This window comes from Eptesicus fuscus, chromosome 4 (genome assembly GCF_027574615.1).
Source record: "Eptesicus fuscus isolate TK198812 chromosome 4, DD_ASM_mEF_20220401, whole genome shotgun sequence".
NCBI lineage: Eukaryota > Metazoa > Chordata > Mammalia > Chiroptera > Vespertilionidae > Eptesicus > Eptesicus fuscus.
The window spans coordinates 25,300,945-25,328,421 of NC_072476.1; the positions used below are offsets into that span (position 1 = coordinate 25,300,945).

The window sequence follows — 27,477 nt, forward strand, 5'->3', positions numbered from 1 at the left end:
TTCTAGTAGCCCAACCGTTTCAACGGCCCGGGAAGCAAGTACCGGAAGTGCCGGCCCTGAGAGGTGGAGTCCCGGCGGCGGCGGCCGTTGCCTGGAGCCCGCGCTGTCGCTTGAGACCGATAATATGGCCGGGAGGAGGAGGAGAAGGCGGCGGTGGACCGAGCTGCTCTCTTTCAGTACCAGTTGAGCCGTTTGCTTCCTGACAAGGCCCGTGGTGAGGGAACGAAAGGTCACCGGGCCGTGGGAGATCGGGTGTGCACGTGCTGAGGGGGCTTCACTCCGAGGGTCCCTGCTGCGAGGCCACCGGCGAGGCGGAATTGGCGCCTCAGGAGCTGAGGGCGGGCTCTGTACGGAACCGAGCGCCAGGGCCGGGCTCCCGGGCCTCGAGCCCCTGGAAAGGCGCTGGTGTGGGGAGGCGGTGCCCGGGCGCCGGCGGCATCGGGCGCGGAGGTGATGCTCGGATGCTGGCGCTGCCTCGTGGGCCCTTGGGATGGAGCCTCGTCACCGGAGCGCAGGGAGATGGGCGTGGGGCGCTGGGGAGAGAGCAGAGGGTCCGGGTTCATAAACTGCGGCGCGAGCCGGAGAACCGCCTCCTAGGGACAAAACTGGGCCTTTTTTCTTCTCCTGCGGTGCTGCGAGGGAGGAGTCCCCCGGGTGTGCACTGGCCGTTTCTGAACGCGGATTACCACGACCAGGCGCCCTGGGACTCTGTGGGGCCAGGTAGCTCCCACTCTTTGCTTCTATCTGGTTTTGAACCCAGTTCCCTGTCCCTAACTTAGGCAAATGGCAGGTGCTAGAGATTGATTTAATGGGGGGAGGGTCTGGAAAGAGCCAAATGAGGAAGCCGTTGTCCCGCTTTCCACGTTTTTACGTTATGTTTGAGTCTTACCAGGAACCGAGCACTGTCACTGCCTTCCAGTTCATTACGTAGTGATAAATATCATCATCATCATCGTACCATCATCTGCATAGTAAAAGCAGCCCCCATTTATTGATGCTGTCTGCGTGTCCTGCAGGATACCAATTACCAGACGTGTGTTAGTTCGTTGAACCCTCACAGAATCCCTTGGAGACAGATGAGGTTATCCCTATTTTACACATGATTCTGAGGCCTAGAGATGGAAAGTGAATTGCCAAGAACTCACAGCTAGTATGTGCCTAAGAAACCTTGCCCTTCGTTGCCTCCAAAAGAAGTTTATGTCTTTGGGAGGGTTGGTGGGTCAACAACCAGCCAGAATCTGAAAGCAAAGCCAGATCTGTTCTGTGCTACTTTGACCATCCCCTTCCATGACATTTCCGGTAGAGCACTGGTGAGGAGCAGCTAGCCTGGCCTTGAGTCTGGGGTTTGCAAAGAGACTTACTTGGAGAAGGGTCATGGTATAAATGGAGAAGACAAGGCATGTCTGAACGTGATGCAGCTGACAAATCATTAGCTCAAGTGGGCCAGTAATGCCCCATGGCAAAATGTGGGGCAGTAGATTTGTGGTTGGAGTGGCCTTGTAGTCAAGGCTCCCTTAAGATGAAACCCTGTTGTGAGAAAGGAAGTGCCCTCTTGCTTAATCATAGGATACAGATGCTCACTCTTTGAATGGGTTGCCTTTGCAATTTAGAGGTTCCAGTTTCTTTGAAAATACGGTCATCCATGAAACTACCATTCTCCAAAGTCCATTCTGCCTTACTAGCTTTTTTTAAAATTTACATTATTGTTTGAGCTTATTACCCTAATTTATTTATTCAATACTTTTTATCAAGTGCTACTGTGTGCCTACACTGTTCTGTGTCATGGGGATTCAGCTGTGAGCAGGACTCAGAAAGTACCTGTGCTTATGGAGCTTACGATTTGGTGGAGGAAGACAGACAAAAGCCAAGGAAATAAACAAGATAATTTCAGATAGTGGTAAGTGCTATGGAAATTGGGAAGCAGCAGTGTAATGTGGCAGTGACTGACACAGGGTTAATTTAAAGGGACAGCCTTTCAAAGGTGGAGACCAAGCTGAGACTGAAGGATAAGAAGGATCCAGTCATGCTCTTCTGGGATCATTTGGTGATTTCCATAATCGTATTAGCACTTGTATTGGGATATTTTATGCATTATCATGTGCCATTAGTTATACTGTTATAATAATAAGTTACTGTACGTCTGCAATATGTATGACATGCATGTACTGTTTAAGGGACGTGGATTTAACTTTCTGAAACAATGAGGCATATCTATATGATGTTGTTGAAAGAAAAATAAAACTATTGCCATGAAGCTATTTTATTTCCTTAAATTTCCCAGACCTTTAGAATGGAATTTTATGCTTTGCATGTACATTCATAGGAAACATGTTACATTGATTATATGAGTAATCTGTTTATGTTCCCTGTAATGCTGGATGCATGGATTATGTTAAAAAATATTTTGAAGTATTTTAGTAGATATGGGGTTATTTGAATTTCTCTTACATCTTAGCTTCTGCATATTTGGTTGTTAAGACATCATAATATGGATTGAAATTTAGACTAAAAATTGAGGTATTGTTAAGGTGTTGGTTTTATTTTTTACTTTTGCTTGTTTTATGAATAGTAAGTTTGGAAAATAACCTCATTCAACTCAAGAGAACCATTTCTCTGAAATTAAACTCTCACTTTGCATAAGTTGAATATAGAAACAAGTAGAATTGATGGGATCGTAGGAAGAAGTTATTCAGACTACCAGTTGGTCAAAAGTAGCAACATATCTTATTTTTTATCATCTAATCCTATTTTGAATATGCCTTTTCTTCATTTCTAATTGTGCTATATTTTGTCCCTGACACTTTAGTGTACTGAATTTTTAAGTACCTTGAGACTTAGGACAGTATCATATTTTATCTTATTTCATCTTTGTATATCCTGCATCATGAATTGAATTTCCCTACCCTTTCTTTTTTTGTTAATGAATTGCTTTAAAATGAACACTTAAAGGAACATTATTATATTAGTTTTTCTTTTTCATAGTTCATTCCTTTGTTGGTTAGGAGTCTCATGATGTCTCTTTTTTTATTTTCCTTGTTTATTTAAAGGAAACAATGTTGGACATAATGCTATGGAAACAGGCAATCAAATATTTAACGCTTGCTTGATGAATGAATATGGTGGCTAATCCTTCTTGGTTACCTTGTATTTTCATAGCCACCATAGCAACTTCTAGAAATTGTGAAGTTAATGGGCTGATTATTTTAAGTAGTTTGGCAATGGTTCCAATTTTCAATAATAAAATAGAATTATTATGAGAGTCAATAGGTTTTCTGTTTTCTACTGCTGACTGACTTGGCTAGTAATGATGGAGTCATAATATATTTTTTAAATATGCAAGTAATAGACTTTGAACTCCATGATAGAAAAAGAATTTTTAAATTTAAATAGCCATTCTGTGTTTCTGGGTACCTTTGCATACTTTAGTTTTTCTTGTGTTGTGTAGCTAAGTCCTGCTAAAGAAAATATATTCTATTTTATAATCCAAAGTTAGTAAAGTGGTAGAGAACTTTGTGTCTTTCAAGTAGGTTTCACTAGTAAGTTCTTAATACTTTTCTAAACTAATCACATTTAAAGATTGATTAGCATGCAAATGTTCAGAAATATTTACTACATGATGTAAGCCTTAACTGGGTAGAATCTTGAGCCACTTTCCTTATACTTAAGAATTAGCTCCTGATCAGTGAAAAATTTTTGGGAAGGCCAGTTCTAGGAATTGTGAATTCTAGGAATATTTTAGTGCTCCAAAAAATTTGCCAAATAATGAAGATCTATTTTTCTCAGCACATGACATTTTTCTCTTTTGCAGTGTGGTTGTGGGAAGATGGAGGAATATGAGGAATTCTGTGAGAAAAGTCTTGCCAGAATCCAAAAGGCATCACTATCCACAGAGAGCTTTCTACCTGTTCAGTCTGAAGGCATTTCACTTATTCGCTTCCATGGAGTGGCTGTGCTTTCTCCACTGGTAAACATTCTTTGATTTTAAATAACCTTTTTTCTGTAGTGAACCATTAAGGCACTTCACAGGAAAAATAAAAGAAAGGCTTGTAAACATCAAAAAGATGCCTAATTTATTTATAACTAAAAAAATACAAATGAATTAGCTTTTTTTTTGCCTATTAGATTGGCAAAGATCTGATAGGACCTAATGTTCCTTAGGTTGTGGTGAAAGAACACTTTTGCTGAGAGAATCAGTTGATTTTATTTTTTGGTGAGCAATTAGGTAGTTTGTTTATCAGAATTTAAAAGTGTACATAACCTTTGACTCAGCAATTCCATTTTGGGAATATCTTACCATTATGTTCTCATCTAAGTATCCAAAGAAATATTCATAAGGTTATGGTAGCATTCTTTAAAATAGCAAAAGACTAATGAACAACCTGTCCATCAGTAGTGGACTAGTTTAACTATGATTCATCTTATAGAATCTCAAACATGCCATTCAAATGAGTACAGTAGACCTACATGTGTGGGCATGGAAGGATCTCCATGAGCTACCATAAATCACTGCACACAGCATGCTCTTGGAGACGGTGTGGAATAGTGGTTTAAAGTCCAGCTGTGGTGCCTTCTGGCCTGGGTTCAAATCATTGCTCTACCACTTACCTGCTTTGTGAACTTGCAGGTCCGTTTTCTTTATTTGTTAAATTAGGATAAAAATAATGCCTACCTCATAGGGCTGTTTTGAGGATTAAAGAACTAATACATTTAAAATGCTCAGAACAGTATTTAGATCATAGGAGGAACTTAATATATGTTAACTATTTGGATTTTTAAATAAGGATATTGTATTCTTTCTCTGGAGAGGGGTAAGGAAATATAAGATGAGAGGGAAGACACAGTTTTCATCATAAACCCTTTAAATGTATGTGATTTTATGTCAAATCAAAATTAATATGATTGAAAGAGAATTCAATTTTTTTTTTTTTGTATAACAGTAGTTAAAAGATCAGTATTTTCTGCCAACTTTTTGTAATGAAATTTTCAAACATACAGAAAAGTTGAAAGGGTAATACAATGACTACCCATATATCACTAGTTAGATTCAACAGTTTTTTAACATTTTTGCCATCTTTGCTTTATCATGTGTTTGATCTTATATATGTATGTGTGTGTGTATATTTACCTACTCTTTTTGTCTTATTGCTGAACCATTTGAAAATTGCAGATATATGACACTTCTCCCCTAATACAGAGTAGGGCAAAAATAGGTTTACAGTTGTTTGTATGGAAAATAATATAATAATTAATAAATAATAACACAAGAATAAACTCTGTTTCATGTACTCATAATTGTAAACCTACTTTTGTCCCAACTGGTATTTTGGTATATATATTCTAAGAATAAGGATATTCTCTTACATAAAATCCCAATACCCTTATCATACCTTAAGACAATAATAATTTTAAAAGCATCTTTATGATTCTTTTCATATTCAGATATCCCAATTTGCACTCAAAATGTCTTTTATAACTTTTTAAAATCTGAATCCAGTCAAAATTCACAAGTAACATTTGCTTGTTACAATTTTTTAATCTCTTTTGATTTGGAACAGTTCCTCTACCTCCTAAAAAAAATTTGATAGTGAATTTTTAAAGAGATTAGAGCAATTAGTTATCTTGTAGACTACCTTACATTTTGGATTTGTCTAGTTGTTTCCTTCATGGTGATGTTTAACTTGCCCTCTAGTCACTATAGTTTCTATAAACTGCAAATTAAGTCTAAAAGTTTGATTAGAGTAGGTTAAACATTTTGGGTAAGAATTGTTTGGAGATGATGCCATGTATTGCATAGTAAATTAAATCAGAAGTTACAAAATATCTAGTTCCTCTAGTTAGATGTTCAGTTTGAATACTTGCTTTTATAATGGTGCCTATCAGATGATTCTTTAAAGTATATTCTTTCCCCCTTTTTATTAGCAAGTAAATGGAATGATTTTATTAGCAAGGGTGGAATGATTCTTTGATACCATGCAAATAGGAAAAATTTTATAACATTTTTATCAACTACTTGATGACATGTTGCTTGATTAGTTTAATATCGACCAAAATGTCTACACCTTACAGCTTAGGATCTATGACTCCATCAGTTAACTTATTTATAAGCAAAATCTGATATTTATGGGCATTAATCCATGTTTTTGTTTTTAATCCATGTTTTTATGTTATACTAGAGGCCCAATGCACGAAAATTCATGCAAGAGTAGGCCTTTCTTCCCCCAGCTGCCGACACCGGCTTCCCTCTGGCACCTGGGACCCGAGCTGGCTTTCCCCGGGCTGCCCGCAGGCACCCAGGACCCAGGCTGGCTTCCCCAGGGCTGCCCACAGGCACCCAGGACCCAGGCTGGCTTCCCCAGGGCTGCCCACAGGCACCCAGGACCCAATTGGCTTCCCTCCGGCCCCGGCTTCGTCAGGAAGGATGTCTAGTCTAATTAGCATATTACCCTTTTATTATTATAGACTAGTGGCTCGGTTTACGAAATTCGTGCACGGGGGGCAGTGGTGGGGGGGGGGGGTTGTCCCTCAGCCTGGCCTGCACCCTCTCTAATCTGGGACCCCTCGGGGGATGTTTGACTGCCGGTTTAGGCCCGATCCCGGCAGTCAGACATCCCTCTTGCAATCCAGGACCGCTGGTTCCTAACTGCTCACCTGCCTGCCTGCCTGATCACCCCTAACCTCTCTGCCTGCTTGCCTGCTTGCCTCCAACTTCCCCCCCGCTGGCCAGATCACCCCCAACTGCCCTCCTCTCCTGGCCTGATTTCCCCTAACCACCTCTGCCTTGGCCCCTGCCACCATAGCTTTGTCCAGAAGGACATCTGGAAGGTCTCCCGGTCTAATTAACATATTACCCTTTTATTAGTATAGATTTGATGGATGAATATTGCAACTTTGGAAAAATTTTTTATAACATGTTTTCCATTTGCATAAGTCTTAACTCCTTAACACAGTAACTAAGTTTCCCAGAAGTTAATAATTAAGATTTAAATCCACTGTAAAAAAGATATAATGCATAGAAGTCTTTAGTTTCTTAGGTACATTATATTTTAGTGGAGGTTACAATGAAGTAGAACCAAACCTGTGTACTGATTTTGTAGGCAAATAAAATATCATCTATTTCTTTATCATTAACCCTTTGGATATTTTCTTGAGGTAGCAAAGAGTTAAAATGTACTTGTTTTAGAATATTAGAATCTAACTGACCCATTGAAGTAAGGTATTGCCAAGTGAAAAGCTCAACAGTGGCCAAAAGGGCTGATTTTATAACTCATTTTAGAGTATTTGAGAAGGTGTGTTTTTTCCTTTTAACTTTTTTTTAAGTTGAGGATAATTTACATACAGTAAAATGCACAGATCTTGGGTATTAAAGTTGCATGGATTTTTATATATGGTATACACTTGTATTACTCACACTCACACAGAACATTTTCATCACCACTGATCCCAGTCAATTACCCTGAACCACTTCAGATTTCTTTCACTATAGTTTTAACCACTCTTCTTTCACTATATTTTAACCACTCTGATTCAAAACTTCCTGGTTTTATGCTATTTGTATATTTATGAGAAATCCTTACTTATTATGTTTTGTAGCTTAATATTGAGAAAAGAAAGGAAATGCAACAAGAAAAGCAAAAAGCACTTGATGTAGAAGCAAGAAAGCAGGTTAATAGGAAGAAAGCTTTACTGACTCGTGTCCAGGAGATTCTTGAAAATGTTCAGGTGTGTAATTTAAACTCTATTCAGTTATAATTAAGAAATCATAAGCTAAGCATTGAAGCTAATTTTTCAGAAATATGTTTGCACTTAATAGTTAATTACCAATATACTTTACTGTTCTGTTTGAGAAGTTTCATAATTTGTGATATTCCATTTCAGTTATTCCAAAGAAAATTCACTTGCTTGTTAGTGATGACCAGTACTTGAGTCAGAGGGTACGAATACAATGGAGTCACACATTGGATATAATTGCTTCTTGTATGTGTCCTATGACTCTAAAAACACAGAATTCTCAGTGACAAAATGATAGAATTGTCCATTGTACTTTACCTCTGAATTAATCAAACTATTGACTCAATTATCTTATTCTCATTCTTCGTTAAAGTAAATAACTGCCCCCCAATTTTTTGGGTGAAAATTCTGCTCTTAGATACACAAATGCAATTTTGATTAGATAAATAGTATTAATTGCCTAGATGCATCTTAGATCCAAATTAAAACCATTTAAACAACTGATCCATACTTTTTGTAATTATTTTTATTTAGTTTAATATAAATTTGTTTAAACAATTTGTTTTAAGGTCTGGATCATCTTATACTAAAAAGAAAATAAATGAATTTGATTGAATAATTTCTGCCATATATAGCACTGTTTTGCTGGTTATATTTTTTTTCATATTCTTAAGGATTTTTGGTTTGTGTAATTTATACTAGATGAGACATGTACAATAAATTTTAGAATATTTCCCATTAACAGCTAGCTGCTTTCATTTCTCTGTGGGTAGTAGATTTTAATTTGCAGATTATAATTACTTCATATATTAACTTTAAAATATATAATGTGTAGCACAACAAGGGTGGGTTTTTGAATTTGATATTTTTTATTATTGAAATAAAAATGGTCTATCATTCTTGGACCATTGAGGGAATATATCAAATATATTACTAAAGAGATTATTGTTGAGTCTGAAAACTTTCTCTGTTTAGTAGAGCATGTACAATGTTGAACTATAATGCATTATGCAGGTAGAGACATTTTATATATTAAAAATAGATTTCTAAGATCTGTCACATCTTTAAAACTTATGATTCTAACATAAATTTTTTTGTTATTTAAATCCTGTAACCAAAGGCTCATGTTAGAGGTATACGAAAAACATTAAACCTATGAATATGTTCATAGACTTTGTGAATATGTATTTCTTTTGTTTTATTTTGGTCCTGAGAACACCTTGTACTGTTTATTGCATAGTACCTGGAAACCATTATACTAGTATGTCTTGGGATTTGTACAGTCAAACAGGAGTGCCATATGGTCTAGGGAACGACACATGCAAAACAACGTGAAAATCTTTCAGTAATTATGATACTGGAGTCTATATTCACATAATATTATAATGATTTCTGCCAGTTTAATATATGCTTGTATAATCTTTAGAAACCATCCTTGTTCATTTTTAATTTTTTTGCAAAGTTGAATTATTTAAATACAAAATGAAATTTTTTTTCTGTTGGATCTCTTGTATACATAATTGTTCTCATCTTAATTTATCAAATTTTTTTACTTATTTTGCTTCTAAAGCTCATTAACAGGTTTCTGTTTTAAATGATCATCAGTTAATTGTTTGAAGTTGAATTTTTTCTTATTTTTAAGTAATTTAAGCTACATGGCTGAGCTATCACTTACTACAAATTTATCTCATTACATAGACGGATTTTAGTTAAAATTTGGAGTAAGTATGTGGGAGACAGGCGTCTTATTACTGAATTATTTTTTCTTAATCACTATCCAGGGTAAGTTAGTCTTTGTTCAGGAGGGAATCATTTGTGTAATAAAGTTAACGACTTGCTACTTGTCTTATGTATTGCTATCCTTAAATGATAGCTCTTATAGGTGGAACAGTTGGTAACATTAATAACATATAACCAGAAGAAAGTTAAGGAAAATGCTTCTATTCCAAGATTAAATTGCACATGGATATATGAATATCTCTGTGTGTGTTTACACATGCACATATGTTCACATATGTATCAGAATAATTTTCTTTTTTTAAAAAAATCTTAATAGGCAGGAATGACCACTAGGTACTTAATTTCATTTAAGTAATTTGAGCTTCATGTGGTATAGGATATCATAGAAAAAGGTAATCTTAAGTCTTTATTTGTGTTTTCAAATATTAGAACTCTGAATTTTAAATTTTAGTTTTATTTAGAAAACAATAAAATCAAAGGTGTTGTTTGCAATGAGGAACTATTACTTTTTAAATTTTATTTTTCAGGTTAGAAAAGCACCTAATGCCAGTGATTTTGATCAGTGGGAGGCTGAAACAGTTTACTCTAATTCAGAAGTCAGAAACTTGAATGTTCCTGCTACCTTTCCAAATACCTTGCCAAGCTCTACTGAACACTCTACTTTAGCAAAGTTTGAAAAGATAACTGGAATTTTGCCATTGAATAATGAGGACCAATTTAAATCTAATGGAATAGACTTAACTAGGGATTCCGAAAAATTTAATTTTCTGAAGCAAGGTGGTAGTTCAGATATTGGTCGTACAGAAAATGAAGCTTCTCTGAAGACCTTCTCAGCAACCCCACAAGAGACTCTTATTTCTGGTGGTCTCCTCCCAAAATGTGAAGAACAGGATCCATCACTTTTAGAAGAAGTTACTCCAGATCCCTACTTAATGAGTCTCCAGAACCTGATGAAAAAGTCAAAGGAATATATAGAGAGAGAACAATCTAGACGCAGTCTGAGAAGTAGTGCAAAAGGAAGTGTTAATGAGAGTCATTCAGACAAAGAAAATGATGCCGTTAAAGTGACTGATTGTGTAAAGGAGAAGACTCAGTTTATGGGCAAACACTGTGGTTCAGTGATTCCTGATAAACCAAGCCTTAATAAATCAAATGTTCTTCTCCAAGGTGCTTCTGCTCAAGCAAGCAGCATGAACACAGCAGTTTTGGGTAGTTTTTCTAAAGCAGACATAGCTGTGGGAACTGGCCACCCCACTGTTTCAGATCCTGATTCTGATTTTAAAGTCATTCCCACTTTTGTTACTGAAAATAATGTTATCAAAAGTCTTACTAATTCATATGCCAAATTACCTAGCCCAGAGCCAAGCCTGAGTCCTAAAATGCATCGAAGGCGTTCTAGGCCATCATCAGCATATAATATACTTATAAATAATCCAGTAAATGCCTGTGAATTAAGTCCTAAAGGAAAAGAACAGACAGTAGACTTAGTTGTTCAAGATACTGATGAAAAAACAAGCGTACCTGAAACGGTGCCAAAGTTACCAACTGATTTAACAGGAGTTTGTTCAAGCAAGGTTTATGTCAGCAAAAATACATCTGAAGCTATACAGGAAATGGTTTTAAGTAATTCAAATCAGGTATGTCAATCTTCAGGAAATCAATTAGAAAATAAAGTTATTCATGGACTTGCTGTTGTGGAAGGTCAATTAACATCTGATGGAAGAGTTCCACACAAAATGGACAGTGCAAGTACTGCAATGCCAAGTTTGCATGAACCATATATCACTGATCCATGTATAGCAAGTCAAAACTTTGGAACCATGAGTGGACTCAAGTCAGCCAGTGTGTTAGAGAAAAGCTGCAGTTTACAAATGGAACTGAATAAGTCTTATGATGTAAAAAACCCATCTCCTTTACTGATGCAAAACCAGAATGCCAGACAGCAGATGGACACCCCTACAGTGTCCTGTGGAAATGGACAATTTTTGGATAACAGTTTTGAGAAAGTTAAACGGAGACTTGATTTAGATATGGATAGTTTGCAAAAAGAAAACTGCCCATATGTCATAACAGCTGAACAGGAAAGGCAACATTTGCCAGAAAAAATACACCCTCCAGGATCTGTCTACATCAACAAGAATAAAATGTTAGAAAGTATTTCCAGAGGTAAGAAACTTGGAAGTGTTTGATACCTGTCAAGCAGATGACACCTTTATTGAATACTTTTAATTGACATTTTGCAAAATAATCATCTTTATCTGTTCATTAGGGTACTTAATTTCATTTATCTTACCAGAGAGCGTATTAGCTACAGTTTATTGCCATTTGGCTTTTTTTACAGGATTTTAAATTTTAATTTATGAATCTTTCACAGTCCACTTGGTACTATAGAGAATATTGTTAATGATGAGGAAAAAGTTCTTGCATGAAATCACTCAGTTTTAACCCAGTGTATTGCTATGATTTCTTCCTGTTGGGCTGTGGTTTCTAATGTTTTCATCTGTTTGTCCTTTCATTTGTGATGAGATCTCCTGTAGTTGGCCCTTCAGTAAATACTTTAACATTATTAGAGAAGACTATCACAAGGCTCTGTAACATTTCAAGAATAGTATCTTTAGCCCTAGCTGGTTTGGCTCAGTGGATAGAGCGTTGCCTGTGGACTGAAGTGTTCAATTCTGGTCAAGGGCACATGCCCAGGTTGCAGGCTTGATCCCCAGTAGGGGGCGTGCAGGAGGCAGCTGATCATGATTCTCATCATTGATGTTTCTATCTCTCTCCCTCTCCTTTCCTCTCTGAAATCAATAAAAATACTTTAAAAATTTTTTTTGAATTACTAAAAAAAAAAAAAAGTATCTTTAGCACTAGCCAGTTTGGCTCAGTGGATAGGGCATTGGCCGGAGGACAGAAGGGTACCAGGTTCAAATTCCAATCAAGGATTGTACCTCAGTTGCAGGCTCCATCCCGGACCCTGGTTGCACATGTGTGGGAGGCAACCAATCAATGTGTCTCTCTCACACTGATGTTTCTCTCTGTCTCTCCTCCTCCCGTCCACTCTGTAAAAAAACCAATTGAAAAATATCCTCAAGTGAGGATTAACTCCCCCCCCCCCAAAAAAAAGAATAGTATCTTTATTGATAGAAATTATTTCAAATTTCTGTTGCATCTGATGTTATATTAACAACTTGCTAAAACATGTCTTCTCCATTACTTCTTACTTTGTTGTCATGGTTCATAATTCTTCATTGCTGAGAATGGGAGACATAAGTCAAGTAAATTAAGTTCTTAGACATAAACATTTCAGCTTCAATGTGATATATGTCTTCCTGAAAAAAACCTCACGTTCTGTAAAATTGTTTGCTAAAAATAATAGGGTTTTTAGGAAAAATGGGGTTCAGGCTGACCATTTAAAACCTGTGCAACTTTATTAGAATGCTAATAAAAACAACAGTTGATAATCTGGGAAGCTAACCTGATCCTCCATGTAAACGACATACCATGGCTAGAAGCTGTCTCAGGGAATCCCAAAACCAACAAGTGGCAATTCTGGCAGTGGAGGCAGCCAGGTTGCTATCAAAGTGGGCAAGGGAGGCAGTGCCCCCTCTCTAGTGAGGGAGCTACTTGTCTTGAAGGACTGGACGGAATCCCCCCCTCCCCCCCATATTACTATTTTATTATCATCAAAACTTTTCTTTGTCAAAATACAACCTTTCATAGAGTACTTTGAGAAAGGAGGAGGGGCATGGAAAAAAGCTCACTTGTCTGCTCCACTAGCACATGTTCAGCAGCACCTTTTTTTCACATTCATTTAAATGATCTATTTGAAGCTGAAAGTGCTGACATAGGATAGGCATTTGCCTTTGTATTTCCAGAACAAATCTTGATAGCGGTAGGCACAAAGCAATCCTTAATATAAGTTGACAATCAGCTTAACTCGAAACATTTTTAATAATGCACAGTTAAAAAAATATTCTTACAAATTGTTCAGCAATCCAAATATACAATAGCTTGGAAAACAAAAGCCAATGTAAAAAGACAGATTAAAGCAACTAGAACAGTACAGGTTTTATATGGCTCTGATTTTACAGTTTCCTACTGCATCATCAAGGTTAGAAATCTGTTACTCCAGCTGGCTTCATTGCTCGGGATTTAAAGAAATGCCTTTCTTCCTGGTTTCATTTCACCTTCCAGATCCATCCAGTATTCCCTAATATCAATTAGGAGCCTGTTGAATGAGCTGGTGAAGGTAGTGAGAGGGGGGCCTTTATTTGATAGCATGAAATAAGAGTCCCAAAAGAGAATGTGGTTCAAAGGAGGGGCCTGACTATATCTTGATTATATAATGTCAAATTCAGGAATAATCTCTTGTCAGAAACATACTTTAAGTTGATAGAAAACATCAGATATTAGATTTGTAAATTTTCTCAATCTGTGGAGACATGTTTCTTTTCAGAAGATGAGGAAATATTAAAAAGCAAGATGCTAGCATTTGAAGAAATGCGGAAGAGACTAGAAGAACAGCATGCCCAGCAGTTATCACTACTCATAGCTGAGCAGGAGAGGGAACAGGAAAGATTGCAAAAGGTGAGGAGTTAAAATGTATGGATATAGGGCTGGTAAGTGGAATTTAGCCGGGGATATCTAAGAATTTTAATCATGGATAGGATACTTACAATTTTCCTCCAGAATATTTTTACCTAAAGGGGTCATTGGTTTTGATACATGGATAATATTTTTATTACCAGAATGTGAGGCTTAATGTTTAAATTCTTACCTATATATATAAAAGCCTAAGCGACTGAACGACCAGTCAACCGGTCGCTATGATGCACACTTACCACCAAGGGGCAGACACTCAATGCAGGAACTGCCCCCTGGTGGTCAGTGCACTCCCACAGCCAACCTCCATGGTCCCTCCCCACTGCCGGCCAGCCAGCCCCATTCAGCCCTGTTCGGGTCTGGGCTAGATGGCCCTGATCGACCATGCATGAATTTGTGCATTGGGCCTCTAGTCTAAAAATAATGTAGAATTTATCAAAAGGATAATTTAGTGAATCCTTGATTCAAAACTTTATATTTGTAAAGTTATTTTATAAGTAGATGCTATAATAAGCATTCTGCAAGAGTATATTTTAAGAGGAGGACACTTGTTTTAAGATTATTGTTAATATATCACATTTTTAAATCAAATTGTCAATTTTTCTAGAGGGAGGAACACTTGAAATAGATAACAATTTGCTGATAATTATACATACTTTTAGCTAATCCTAAAATGATACTATTTTGGGATACAGTTTAACAAAATATCTAGCATGTTTTAATGAACTCTTATTCTATAGGAAATAGAAGAACAGGAAAAAATGTTCAAAGAGAAGAAAGTGATTACAGCGGGAGCCTCTGAATTGGATATTAACAATACAGTGGACTTAGAATGGAGAAAAATAAGTGACTCCAGTTTGCTAGAAACAATGCTCTCTCAAATGGACTCACTCCATACTTCAAATTCCAATAGTTCTGGTAAATATTTTAAAATTCTTTTCCATTTGAAAATATTATCCTGTAGTAAGGTATTTTATTTGTCACACTTTAAATTGTAGCTTTTTCTTCAAGTAATTCCATGTCCAACCCACTGCTGTTTGCCAGCTGCTTATTAACTAGTGAAAAATTAAACAATACCAGCAGATCCAAGACTGGTTAGCAGGTGTTCATGAGAAAAGGCACTTTAGCAAGGAAAATATCCGGAAATTTGACACAGAGTCTAGTCTTTGTTCATTCATGCAGCAGGTGGTATATACTTCAAGTGAAAACACCGTTTGCTGTCTCCAGAGTAATCTTGAATTACATCTAATTCCTGTCCCAGTAAGAGTTTATCTTCACATCTTCAATTATCCTGAGATGCTGTTTGTGTTGAAAAGATCCATCTGGTACATAAGCCTAACGTCCATAAATACTTTAAGTGGATCAGTTTCAGAGGCAGTTGCCATTCTTTTTTGTTGGTGGTGTTTGTAATGAGTGTTGTGTTTATTTAGGTGTTTTGCATATTCTGATTATCTCACATCAAGTATAATACTAAGTGTATATTTCTCTAGGTTTCACTAATTCTGCCCTACAACATAGCTTTGGTTCTGTAAATGAAGCACCATTCTACCTCTGGGGATCATCAACTAGTGGCTTGACCAAACTCTCCGTAACAAGGCCTTCTGGAAGAGCCACAACTAAATGGTCTCAGGTGGGCAAACTTAATGATACATGTATATCCATCTATCTACTATCTATTTATCTTTCTATATCTTTTTTTTAAATATATATATATATTTTATTTTTTTAAAATATATTTTATTGATTTTCCACAGAGAGGAAGGAAGAGGGATAGAGAGCTAGAAACATCGATGAGAGAGAAACATTGACCAGCTGCCTCCTGCACACCCCCCACCGGGGATGTGCCCGCAACCAATGTACATGCCCTTGACCGGAATCGAACCTGGGACCTTTCAGTCCGCAGACCGATGCTCTATCCACTGAGCCAAACCGGTTTCGGCCTTTTTAAATATATTTTTATTGATTTCAGAGCGGAAGGGAGGGAAAGAGAGAGAGAAACATCAGTGATGAGAGAATCATTGATCAGCTACCTCCTGCATGCCCCCTACTGGGGATTGAGCCTGCAACCTGGGCATGTGCCCTTGACTGGAATCAAACTTGGGACCTTTCAGTCCACCGGCCAACGCTATATCCACTGAGCCAAACCAGCTAAGGCTCTTTCTATTATTTTTTTAATATTTCCTATATTATCTTAGGTTATACAAATGAGCATGGGTATTTTTGTCATACATCCAATAGTTTAGCTTTTATTAGAGTTGAAACTACATAGAGCATATATTTATAGAAGAATTTAGTTCATTGTAATAGATAAAGAAAAACAATCTTGAGTATAATGCTCAAGTTATTAAAACATTGTGTCTCTCTTATCTCTTCTAGGTTTTCAATCCAGAAGTACAAGCAAAATTTAATAGAATAACTGCTGTGGCAAAAGGATTTCTTACTCGTAGGCTTATGGAGACAGATAAATTGAAGCAACTTCGACAAACTGTAAAAGTAAGAAGATCTTTATAAATTATTTGTATTTCACTTCTGTATCAGTTTCTCTCAGTCTTGTTACAACTGAATTGGCAAAATAGTTCAGAACTTAAGCAGAGCAAACTATTTTTAGTTACTGTAATATAGGCAATTTTAGAAATCTGATTATTTCATTCTGATGATTTTTTAAAATATGTAAAGAAAATAGTTTATGTATTTTCATCTCACTTTAAAGTTGAGTGCTGTTTTGATTCTGATAAGTAATAGATTTGTATTCTTAGTAATTTTGGATTGACTGAGAAAAGGAACAAAAGGAAACTCCAGTGATTGTGAACCTTCCAAGAAAAATTGTTTTTGAAGGAGCATTTTTTCTTTCAGGACACTATGGAATTCATAAGAAGTTTTCAGTCAGAAGCACCATTAAAGAGAGGAGTTGTTTCAGCACAGGATGCTTCTCTTCAGGAAAGAGTGCTGGCTCAGGTAAGTGTACAGGTCCTGAAGGCTTTGGGAAATGGAAATGCTTTATTTCTCTCCCTTCACTTAACCACTGAAAATATGTTTTAATTAAAACTTTAATCTTTTTCTCTAAATAAAGTGTATATAATATTATTGAACCCTGACCTCATTTTTTTAAATGGGTACAATATTTTCTTCTTTTGAAACTAGTTGCGAGCTGCCCTGTATGGTATTCATGATATATTCTTTGTAATGGATGCAGCTGAAAGAATGTCTATTCTACATCATGACCGAGAAGCTCGCAAAGAGAAAATGCTCAGGCAAATGGTATGTTATCTGATTTTGTAATGAATAAGTGAAAAAGAAAAACTGTATCTTCTACAGTCACAAAATACTTCTGACACCAGCTGTGTGGGTTTTTTCCCCCACACCAACCAGTTCTTTGATACCCTGGGTGTCCTACCATTCAATTAAGTTCTGATAGTATCTACCTAGAGTTATCAGATACTACAAGTTAAGGAGGCAGTTAAGACTGTCCCCACTTCTGACACCGATCACACTTCCCAGGTTGTCACTTAAACTTCTGACTGATGCTTTAAATTGGGGTTCCCGTTAACCCCTCCTTCAGGTCAGTAATTTTATAGAATGCTCACAGAACATACGCTTACTGGTTTACTAGAGGCCCAGTGCTCAAAATTCGTGCATGGGGGTGGGGGAGGGTCCCTCAGCCCGGCCTGCACCCTCTCCAATCCAGGACCCATCAGGGGATGTCCGCTGGGATCGGGCCTAAACCGGCAGTCAGACATCCCTCACAATCTGGGACTGCTGGCTCCTAACCACTCGCCTGCCTGCCTGCCTCCCTTATCGCCCCTAACTGCTCTCCCCTGCCGGCCTGATCCCCCTAACTGCTCTCCCTTGCTGGCCTGATTGTCCCTAACTGCTTTTGCCTCAGCCCCACCACTGTGGCTTTGTCCGGAAGGTCACCTGGAAGATGCCCGGTCTAATTAGCATATTACTCTTTTATTAGTATAGATTATATAACTAGAGGCCCAGTGCTCATCATAGCGACTAGTCATTCCACCGTTTGGTCGATTTGGGTTTTATTATATAGGAGAAAGGATGTAGTAAGTTATATAGATGACTAGCCAGATGAAGAGATGCATAGGGTGAGGTCCAGAAGGATCCTGAGAGCAGGAGCTTCTGTTTCTGTAGTTGGGGCTACCTTTCTAGCACATGTATGTGTTTGCTAGCCTGGTAGCTCTCTGAACTTTAGGATTTTTAAAAAATTATATTTTATTGATTTTTTTATAGAGAGGAAGGGAGAGGGATAGAGAGTTAGAACCATCAATGAGAGAGAAACATCGATCAGCTGCCTCCTACACACCCCCTACTGGGGATGTGCCCGCAACCAGGATACATGCCCTTGACCGGAATCGAAACTGGGACCCTTCAGTCTGCAGGCCGACGCTCTATCCACTGAGCCAAACCAGTTAGGGCTGAACTTCAGGACTTTTGTGGAGGCTTCATCATGATCAATTATTAACTGAATCTCTAGTTCCTCTCCTGTTTCCAGAGAATAGGAGATGAGGCTAAAAAGTTCCAAACTTCTAATCATGCTTGGTCTTTCTGATGACTAGGAGTCCACTCAGTTACCTCATTAGAACACAAGATGCTCCTATCACCCAGAAAATTCCAGTGGGTTTAGGAGATCTGTGTCAGGATCCAAAGTCAAAGACCAAATATTAGAACAAAAGATGCACATGAGTGGGGGGGTTGGGGGGATAATGGGGAGATAAGGACACATGTAATACCTTAATCAATAAAGAAATTTAAAACACACACACACACAACAAAAAAAAAAAACCAACAACAAAAGATGCTTCTGCCATTCTTATCAGTCAGATTAAAAGGGTTTTAGAAGTTTAGCTCTGTTAGGAACTTGGATCAAAGACCAAATATTAGCAGGAACCGGGGCAAAATCATATATATATGCTCTTTTGGGTTTGGAATACTTGATACTAAATATCATTCTCTATTGACTTCAGCACCCTTCCTATAATTCTTAAGCACAGGTAATTCCCAGGATTACCAGCAACACTTAAGTCTATAGACTGATTTAAAAGAAATTTGTGAAAGAATTGCATATTGTTTTGTGATTAGATTTTGGAGTTTGAAGCTTTGAATGTTGCTTGTATGCCTGATAAACTATCATCTACTCCTGATGGAATTTCCTTGAAACTATAATGTGGCTTTTTCCTTTTTTTGGAAGTCAGAGTTAGAAAACAGGCTCCAAGTTCATTTGAAATATATCAGAGTGTTGGAGATCTGTGGTTTAAATCAGTGATCTTAGTGTGGTTGGCAAAAGAAAAGCAAATTTTATATTATTTCATTGGGAAAAATTAAACGTTTTTAATTGGACTGCTTCAATTATAAAGACTAAGTTAAAGTTCAAAATGCTAGTAAGTGATGCCTGTCCATGCAATTAAGATCATCCTATACTGTAATTTAGTGGTATTACTGGGTACTGTTAGAGCTTTGTTACTTTTGTTATTTTAAAGGATAAAATGAAAAGTTCACGAGTGTCTCTCTCCGCTGCAACACAGAAGTCTCTTGATAGGAAGAAGTATATGAAGTAAGTTTTTTCATGTCATGTCACACTAATTTAATTATCGTACCCATTAATTTTCATCATCTGTTGGTCTGTATATTCATGTTAGCAATAAAGAACAAAAAATAAATTTTTAAAAAGAAATAAAGAACAGTTCACTCTTCTGCAGCTGAACTGATATAAATCCCTTTTTTATATAAGAGTTTTATAAAATCCAGTGGTAAAATCTGATTTCATCTTTAGATAAATATATTTATTAACTACTAAATTTATCAGGGTTCAGCTTGTGTAACTGATAGTGAATCAAATCTTAAACATAGTTTATCCCTATATGCAGTGTCACTTTTATATCTTTTAAATATGTTCATTTTCTAATATCCTAAATACTTAATGGGAAGAAAAACTTAATGCAAGGAATATCCTAATGTTTATCTTATTAAAACTCTTTGTTCTTGAAAGTAGTCTTTAATATGCTTAGTAGAGGTCTTTCATGGTACACTCTTTTAAGATTATTTGTTTCTGCCACCATGTATCACATTTGTAAACATGTCTTTTCCCCCTTTCTGAATTCATTGTTTGTGTGCCCTTATTTTTACATTGTGTTAGAGCTGCTGAAATGGGAATGCCAAATAAGAAATTCCTGGTTAAACAAAACGCTTCTGAAACAAGGTGAGAAAAATCACTTAGCCTCAATGAGAGGCTATTTTTTTTTATTTTTTTTTAAAAGAAAACGTTATAAATCCTGAGCTTGCTTTTTATTTGCTTTGTTCCATTTTTTCTCAGTAGAACACTCTCTGCTGAGTTGAAGGATCTCAGGGTCAGAGTTGGTTTTAACACTTGGTCATGTACCTGGTCACATGTCAGACCAGATATTCCTGGAGGCATGCTGTCTCTGGTGAAAATTTGAGTCGATATGTCCTGAGTTCAGTCCATGGTCTTTGATATTTATTTAGAAACCTTCGAAAGCTAACTTAATATTTCCGATCTGTTTTCTACTCTTGTAAGAGTGAAGTTTCTTCTCTCAGATATTTGAAAGGAAAAATTGGCTTTTGTAAAGTATATAAATAAATTACCTAAAAGCAGCAGGATTAATACTTATGTTGGACATCTCTTTCCTGACAAAAACCTAAGGTTTGAGCTCTTGGTGAGCGAAATATAAGTACCATATTAATTTGCTTTAATCAGTTTGCTTTGCTTTGTAGTATTATAGTGGCCATATCATTACATAGATGACTTCTACCTCACTGTTATCATTTATCTAAAGAAAATGGGGGAAAACGGAATTTATCCTGTTGAATTACATTTTTTTCTATTTTGTTAACAGAGTTCTTCAGCCAAACCAAGGACAGAATGCTCCTGTTCATAGGCTACTTAGTAGACAAGGGTAAGAATGTAACACATAAGGGTATTTAAAATATTCAAATAGAGATTAGCTTTGAGAGGGAAAATAATTTAGAGCTCTTTGTATAAAGGATAGCTATTTTTCAAATGTGATATTTTTTATAGAATTAGAAAGAACTTTTAAAGTTTTGTGTTCAAAGATAACCCTTTGGTTTTCTATTGTATATTTCAATTGTCATCTTACGTTGGCATGCTTTTACTTTTCATTTCATACCATTTTGCTCATTAAATATCATAAACATCCGTATAGTAATTTCAGCATCACCAAAGTGTTTCTCCAACAAAGTATGTTACCGTCTCCTGCTGAAGCAAAGTATAGCTTCCTTAATGAGCATGCATGAAACTTAATTTATTTTCAAGCTTATTTGTGTTAAGAACAGTTGATGCAGTATGGTTGCTTTCTTTGAATGTTGAACATCTAGACCTAAATGCAAGTGACTTATTAATTCTTTTATATTCAATTAGAACCCCTAAGACATCAGTGAAGGGGGTTGTGCAAAATAGACAGAAGTCTTCACAGAGCAGAGTGCCTAACAGAGCGCCTGTTTCAGGTGTGTAGCAATGAGTTTGCAAAGCCCGTTCAAAAGAGAGACGTGCACAAGCTGCCCTGTAATGCAGGCCTCACGCATGGGATCGGTTGTCCTTGCCACCATAGTTCTGGCATATTCACAGTCATTCCTGTAAGTGATCATTTGTGGCAGTAGTTTGTGGCAGTCAGGAGATCTTAGTGAAACTGTTTCCAATGTTGATTTCTATAATAATTCCATAGAAACACTGTTGTTTTTAATCTGAAATTTTTGTAGAATTATATATGCTTAATTCAGAAATCTTTCTATAAATGAGTGACATGTAACAGTGATCTCATGCCTAAATCTATGCATGTTCAGTTTTGGGGAAGTGTAGCTATTACCCAGGAATATTTTATCTGTACAGAAGGGAAAGAAATTCTCCCTCTGACCACAAGATCACATGTGAATATGCCAGTTGGGAGGGGGTAAGTTGTCGTTTTCTTGTGTTCAATAAGAAGCTTGCGTTAAATCTGTGTTCATTATTAAAGGATTCTTTAAGGGCTAAACTAAATAATGTATTTTAAAATTCTGTATATGGTGGCAAGAAGACAAATTCAGTGTTGAGCTAATGCAAAACGCTTAAGCTAACGTTTTAATATTTTTTAGTTATCTTTGTTAACACACTGATAAGCTCACAAAAAAATTACATGACCCATTAAAAATACTTTCTAAAATGCTTTTCTTTAATTATACTACTTTTTAAGCATTTAAAAGAAACCAAAATTAATCAGGCAATGACAATTAAATTTATAATAAATTATAATCTCATTAATATACAATTAGCATATTTTAGAGCTTTTATTACTAAGTGATTGTCTCCAAAGTAGGAGAAAACAAGCAACGTAAGAAATTTTTTTCATATTATCACTACTTGCTCATAGAAGTTCAAAGAAGGAATCAGATATTGATCATAACTTGGAAATGATTGCTGACCTTTGCATGTGGAGAGTGAATTTCATTCATAATGTTGCATGTATAGACGATAATTTAAATGTCATCTTTTGGAAGTCACTGTGAGTGACAGTTGGTCGGTTCTTTTATGCAGTTGAAGATCCTGCTTATTCCAGAGGGAGCCAGAATGAGCTGTTTGAAAAATTACCTTTTGAAAGGATTCAGACCAAACACCAGATCTCTTGCTTGTGAAGTTATATAGAATTTTCAACTTTTGAAAATTCAACTTTTTAAAAGGAAATTTTCAATTTTTTCCCATGATATATATATATATATATATGGTGATAAAGCCTAGCTAGTTGGCAAATCATTGAGGAATTAATACTGTTTTGCCTCGAATTATCTATTTGCCACAGTGACTACTCTCCATGTTCTTTCTCATGCATTTCATCTCCACTTTTTGTCACTTGTGAATTTGTAAGCAGAATAGCAACTACTGTTTTTATTCAATAATGTTCAATAGTGTCAAGGGTGAATAGGAAGTCACCACAGTTAATAATATACAATGAATTTCAGTATTGAGAATTATTGTGATTTAATTGCATCGCAACTTAATTATATATGAACTCAACCCTTGAATTAGCATGTGTAATTAATATATACCTAAACAGGTACAGAAATTCTTTCCTAAGGTTTACTTAGACATGAGTGCATCTATAATAATAAAACATAACACGCTAATTAGACCGGACAACCAAATGACCTTCTGGACCAAGCCAGGGCTGCGAGGGCCGAGGCAAGCCTCCGCAGCTGCAAGGGCCAAGCCCCTTACATGAATTTCACACATCGGGCCTCTAATATTTAAATGATTTAAAAAGACTAGAGGATCTTACCCTTTTACATAAAATGAAAATTTGGGATATATAAAATTCTAACTGTGAATCTTAACACAGGGCTTCATAGTTGTTCTTGAAAAGATTACTCTTTCCTGTTTAGAATTTTAATGGTCTGGATTATGTTTCAAACAAATTTGAAATTATGCTTTGATTTAATCTACATGGAGAACAAACTATTTAGTAAGCAATTTTAGGAAATTCGTTTTTAAGATGACAGAATATCATACCCTTAGAATGAAGTAGAATTCTAAGGTGTTAAAATTTACTGCAAAGCACTTAAAGTTGTTTATAGTTTTTACAAACTAAATTGCAAAGTCTGATCTTGTGTGCTTTAAAGCATATTTGTTCACTTTATGTTTTGTGTTTAACTCAAGGGTTGATAGTGAAATTCAGAAACCACTAATTAAGGCAGAGTAGGAGGCAGCAATGAAAAATGGGTAAGGAATGCAACAAAGCAGGTTGAATTGAGTTCTCAGAATCTCTGCTTCTAGCTCTGTTACTTAGGCAGGTGACTTACTCTCCTGTGTCTCAGTTTTTTGGGGGGGTTTTTTTGTGTGTGTGTGTTTTTTTAAATATATATTTTATTGATTTTTACAGAGAGGAAGAGAGAGGGATAGAGAGTTAGAAACATCGATGAGAAACATCGATCAGCTGCCTCTTGCACACCCCCTACTGGGGATGTGCCCGCAGCCAAGGTACATGCCCTTGACCGGAATCAAACCTGGGACCCTTGAGCCAAAGGCCGATGCTCTATCCACTGAGCCAAACTGATTTCGGCCAAGAGCATGTGCGCCACCCGGGAATCGAACCCGGGTCGCAAGAATGGGAATCTTGCATGATACCACTACACCAGCGGCGCTGTGTCTCGGTTTTATTGCTGAGGTAGCAGTTTCTACCTCAGGATTTTATGTAAGGATTAAATATAATGTATATTGCTTATCTTAGTGCTTGGCAAGAGCATTAAATAGTATCATTATAGAAAAAGTAACATTGAGAAATAATATTAGTTTTGCTCTATTTTTAGGAGTATATGCAGGAAAAATCCAAAGAAAGCGGCCAAATGTTGCGACAATTTAAGAAGACAACATTCATTAGGATAAAAAGGGGGATGGTTTCATCCATATTATTGTCCATGCCCAAGACTTTCATTTCACCCTGGACTGTTTACACAGACAAAGTGACGTCATAGGGCTGAATAATTATGTGGGTAATATGGTCAGTCTGGCTAATTCCTTCCCACACCCCCATTTTCCTTTTAATATTAGGTTTGGGTGAAGACAAATTAGTGTTTAGTTAATTGACTCATCTCTATGCTTAACCTGTACAAACATAAGTTTGTTTTATGTACCCATATGTTTGTTGAGAACTTTTTGTAAACTTAAAAGGACATTTGGGTTTATTTTTATAAAATACTGAAAAGGTGTGATAAAATATAGGTTCTAAAATATAAATTTCATTCATCTCTGCATACTGATTGCTGAATTTGATAAATTAGATACTGTTTTATTCAAGGGGAAATTATTGCAGAAAAATGTTTTCTCCCGGTTTTGTAAAAACTGATTAATCTCTCAGCCTTCATATTCTTGGTCTTACAGGATAACCACGTACAATAAAACATTTGCCTGCTGATTGTGGTCCACCTAACATTTACCACAGAAGTATCTGGGGATCACCCTTTTGGTCATAAGCACACATTTCTCTCAACAGCTAGTTGTCTTACAGAAATGTTGGGTTTGATGTTTGTGGCCCCGGTACTCTTAGAAACATTTCTGCTGAATTATAAAATCTTTCTGTGGAGGGTGACAACTTTGGTGAAGACAGTACAGTCTTCCTGAATGTAGTGGCATGCATTGATATTACATTCATCTCTGTAACATAGAATGTTGCATGCAGTTTTATTTTCCATTTAGTCTGTATATTTTGTTTCTTCAGAGTCTGCTTTTTCTAGCATGCTTGATTTAGGAGAGAACAAAGGGCTATATAACATAATGAGAAGGCCAGATTTTCAAATGGGATAGTAATATTATCTAGTTGAAATTCTGCATTATTTAAGAAGCACTGCCTTTTAAAGTTTTTCATCACTAACATATTCATTTAAAATATAAACCAAAAAATGTTACTAAGGGACTATGATTTTATGAAAGAGAATACCACTGTTAATTTATGATAGCATTTCCAAAAAGGGCTTTGTGCTTCTTACATAAAATTGGGACTGTGTACATTTAACCTGTCTGAATTTTTAAAAGATACTGGTGTTTGAAAATGTAGCCTATATATATTCCTAATATTCTTTAAAGAATGGAGATAAAGGTTGTTTTCTTTGATTTTCTGTTCTATTTAAAATTTAACTTTTACAGCCAACCATGGACAGAAAGTAATAACCTACTCTATCTGGGTGTAAACTTTATTGAGATGTATAATTTGTTGAATGAATAAACCAAGAAGTTAAAAGACAGGTAAAATGTCTGAGTTACCAATATTTTTTATTTGTAGGCAAGAATATCAAATTATCTTAATATGATAAATTATGCTTTATCATTCTGAAACCTCAGGAGACAGATTGCTCATATCATTGTGGATCTTTCCAGTAAGAAAGATACTAAAAGTTTTGTGTACACTAATACAAATTAGCTAAAACAAATAGTATGTTTTGGAGAAGGTTAAAACTAGTTTTAGATTAAGGATGAGAAACTTGAGTGTGTTTTTTTTTAAGCTAGAGCATGTGTGTTTTATACCTTGTTTAAATGTTCACAGCTTTTCTCAGAAAAGTGCCAGACATTGTTTTTGTGCTTTTAATGAATTTTTATTTATATGCATTATTTTTTTAATATTTACTTTGAAGTGGAATGTTCATTAATGTGAATTGTATTTATTTTTATACTTTAATTTTCACTAGTTCTGCTTCTAGGAAAAAGACAAAATAAACTTTTCTTAAAGGAAATCTAGTTTGATCGTTTTTATTTACCAAGGAAAGGACTATTAAGGGATAGATGTTAAAAAGTATCGGGTCAAAACATTAATACTGTAATATGGTCAATTTTTACAATTAAAAGTCCCATGAAAAGTATACCCCACTATTTAATATGTAACCTATACCAGTGCTTATTCCAGTATTTAATGTTGCATGACTCGGACTTCTCAGAAGACAAGAAGTTCACTAGAAGTGGAATGTCTTAGCTTACTAAGTTAGAAGCCTGTTAAGAAGCGAATGGGAGCAAATACTGAGGTCGAAGCTCAAATAAAGCTGCTAATTTGTACAGCTTTGAGTCCAGCTCTTGGTCCTGCCTGTCGTATAATGTGAGCCCAGTAAAATGCTGCTCATTTTCACTTCTTACTGAGATATACTGCATTGGATAATCTGCAAGGCAGTGTGAGAAGTGCCCTCACTTTTCCCATGGCCACCCTTGAACTCTTGTTCATTTCATGAAAACTTATTCACACGGAGTGGAAAGAAAGGGCCCATTCCTGAGATGAAGATCTTTGTTTTCTGTCAGGTGTCACTGTTCCATGAGCAAACACAGGCAATCTCTACCCCCTCCCCATGAAAAGTAATAGTTACAAAAAGCAAAGCAAATGGAGTTGGAATGCTTGATCTCTATGGGACCATAGTAGGCGTATGTATGTGTAGATTATAAAAATAATTAAAATAAAAACAAAGGAGACTTAGCTGTTGAATATACAGCCAATCAAACTGGAACATGGTGCAGTGGAGTCCCATCCTTGATCAAGTTGTAAAGATAGCTCTGAGGGCAAAAAATGGTGTCTAATCAAAATTATACTTGAAAATAAATATTGCCTTTTCCTCATTTATTTCTTCTTTCTTCCTTTTTGGTCAGTTTCTCCGTGGCTTTCAATTCTTCTGTTTCTTGAGGTGGTTGGCAAAGTTGCCATCTGAATGGTGGTTTCCTTCTCAGTGTGTGGTGGGAAAATCCCTTATTCACACTTTTCATAGGTTTTAACATCCGGTTCAGGATGACTTGCACTATCTGTTGAGTGCCCACTGGGGTCCTGTGTAACTCTCCAGAGCAAGGATCATGAGAACAGGCCAGGGAATCTGTCCTGGGCCAGGACACTAGGAGAAGCCAGTTCTCTCAGGGACTTGGAGGAGGACAGAAAT

General features: G+C 36.4%; 1 protein-coding gene and 1 non-coding gene across 2 annotated transcripts; one reads left to right on the forward strand and one right to left on the reverse strand.

Moving 5' to 3' along the window:
* Window positions 1-26,295, forward strand: CCP110 (centriolar coiled-coil protein 110). Its single transcript, XM_028145411.2, has 16 exons — window positions 1-214; window positions 1,753-1,897; window positions 3,809-3,964; window positions 7,591-7,719; window positions 9,996-11,634; window positions 13,919-14,049; window positions 14,805-14,982; window positions 15,555-15,694; window positions 16,441-16,557; window positions 16,918-17,019; window positions 17,206-17,322; window positions 19,554-19,627; window positions 20,210-20,272; window positions 20,928-20,987; window positions 21,470-21,555; window positions 24,385-26,295. The coding sequence occupies exons 3-16, from the start codon at window positions 3,824-3,826 to the stop codon at window positions 24,435-24,437; spliced, it is 3,030 nt and encodes a 1,009-aa protein (XP_028001212.2). The 5' UTR covers window positions 1-214; window positions 1,753-1,897; window positions 3,809-3,823; the 3' UTR covers window positions 24,438-26,295.
* TRNAG-CCC (transfer RNA glycine (anticodon CCC)) lies at window positions 24,149-24,219 on the reverse strand. The gene has a single exon. It is a non-coding gene; the product is annotated as a tRNA-Gly (tRNA).
* Window positions 26,296-27,477: the final 1,182 nt, after the last annotated feature.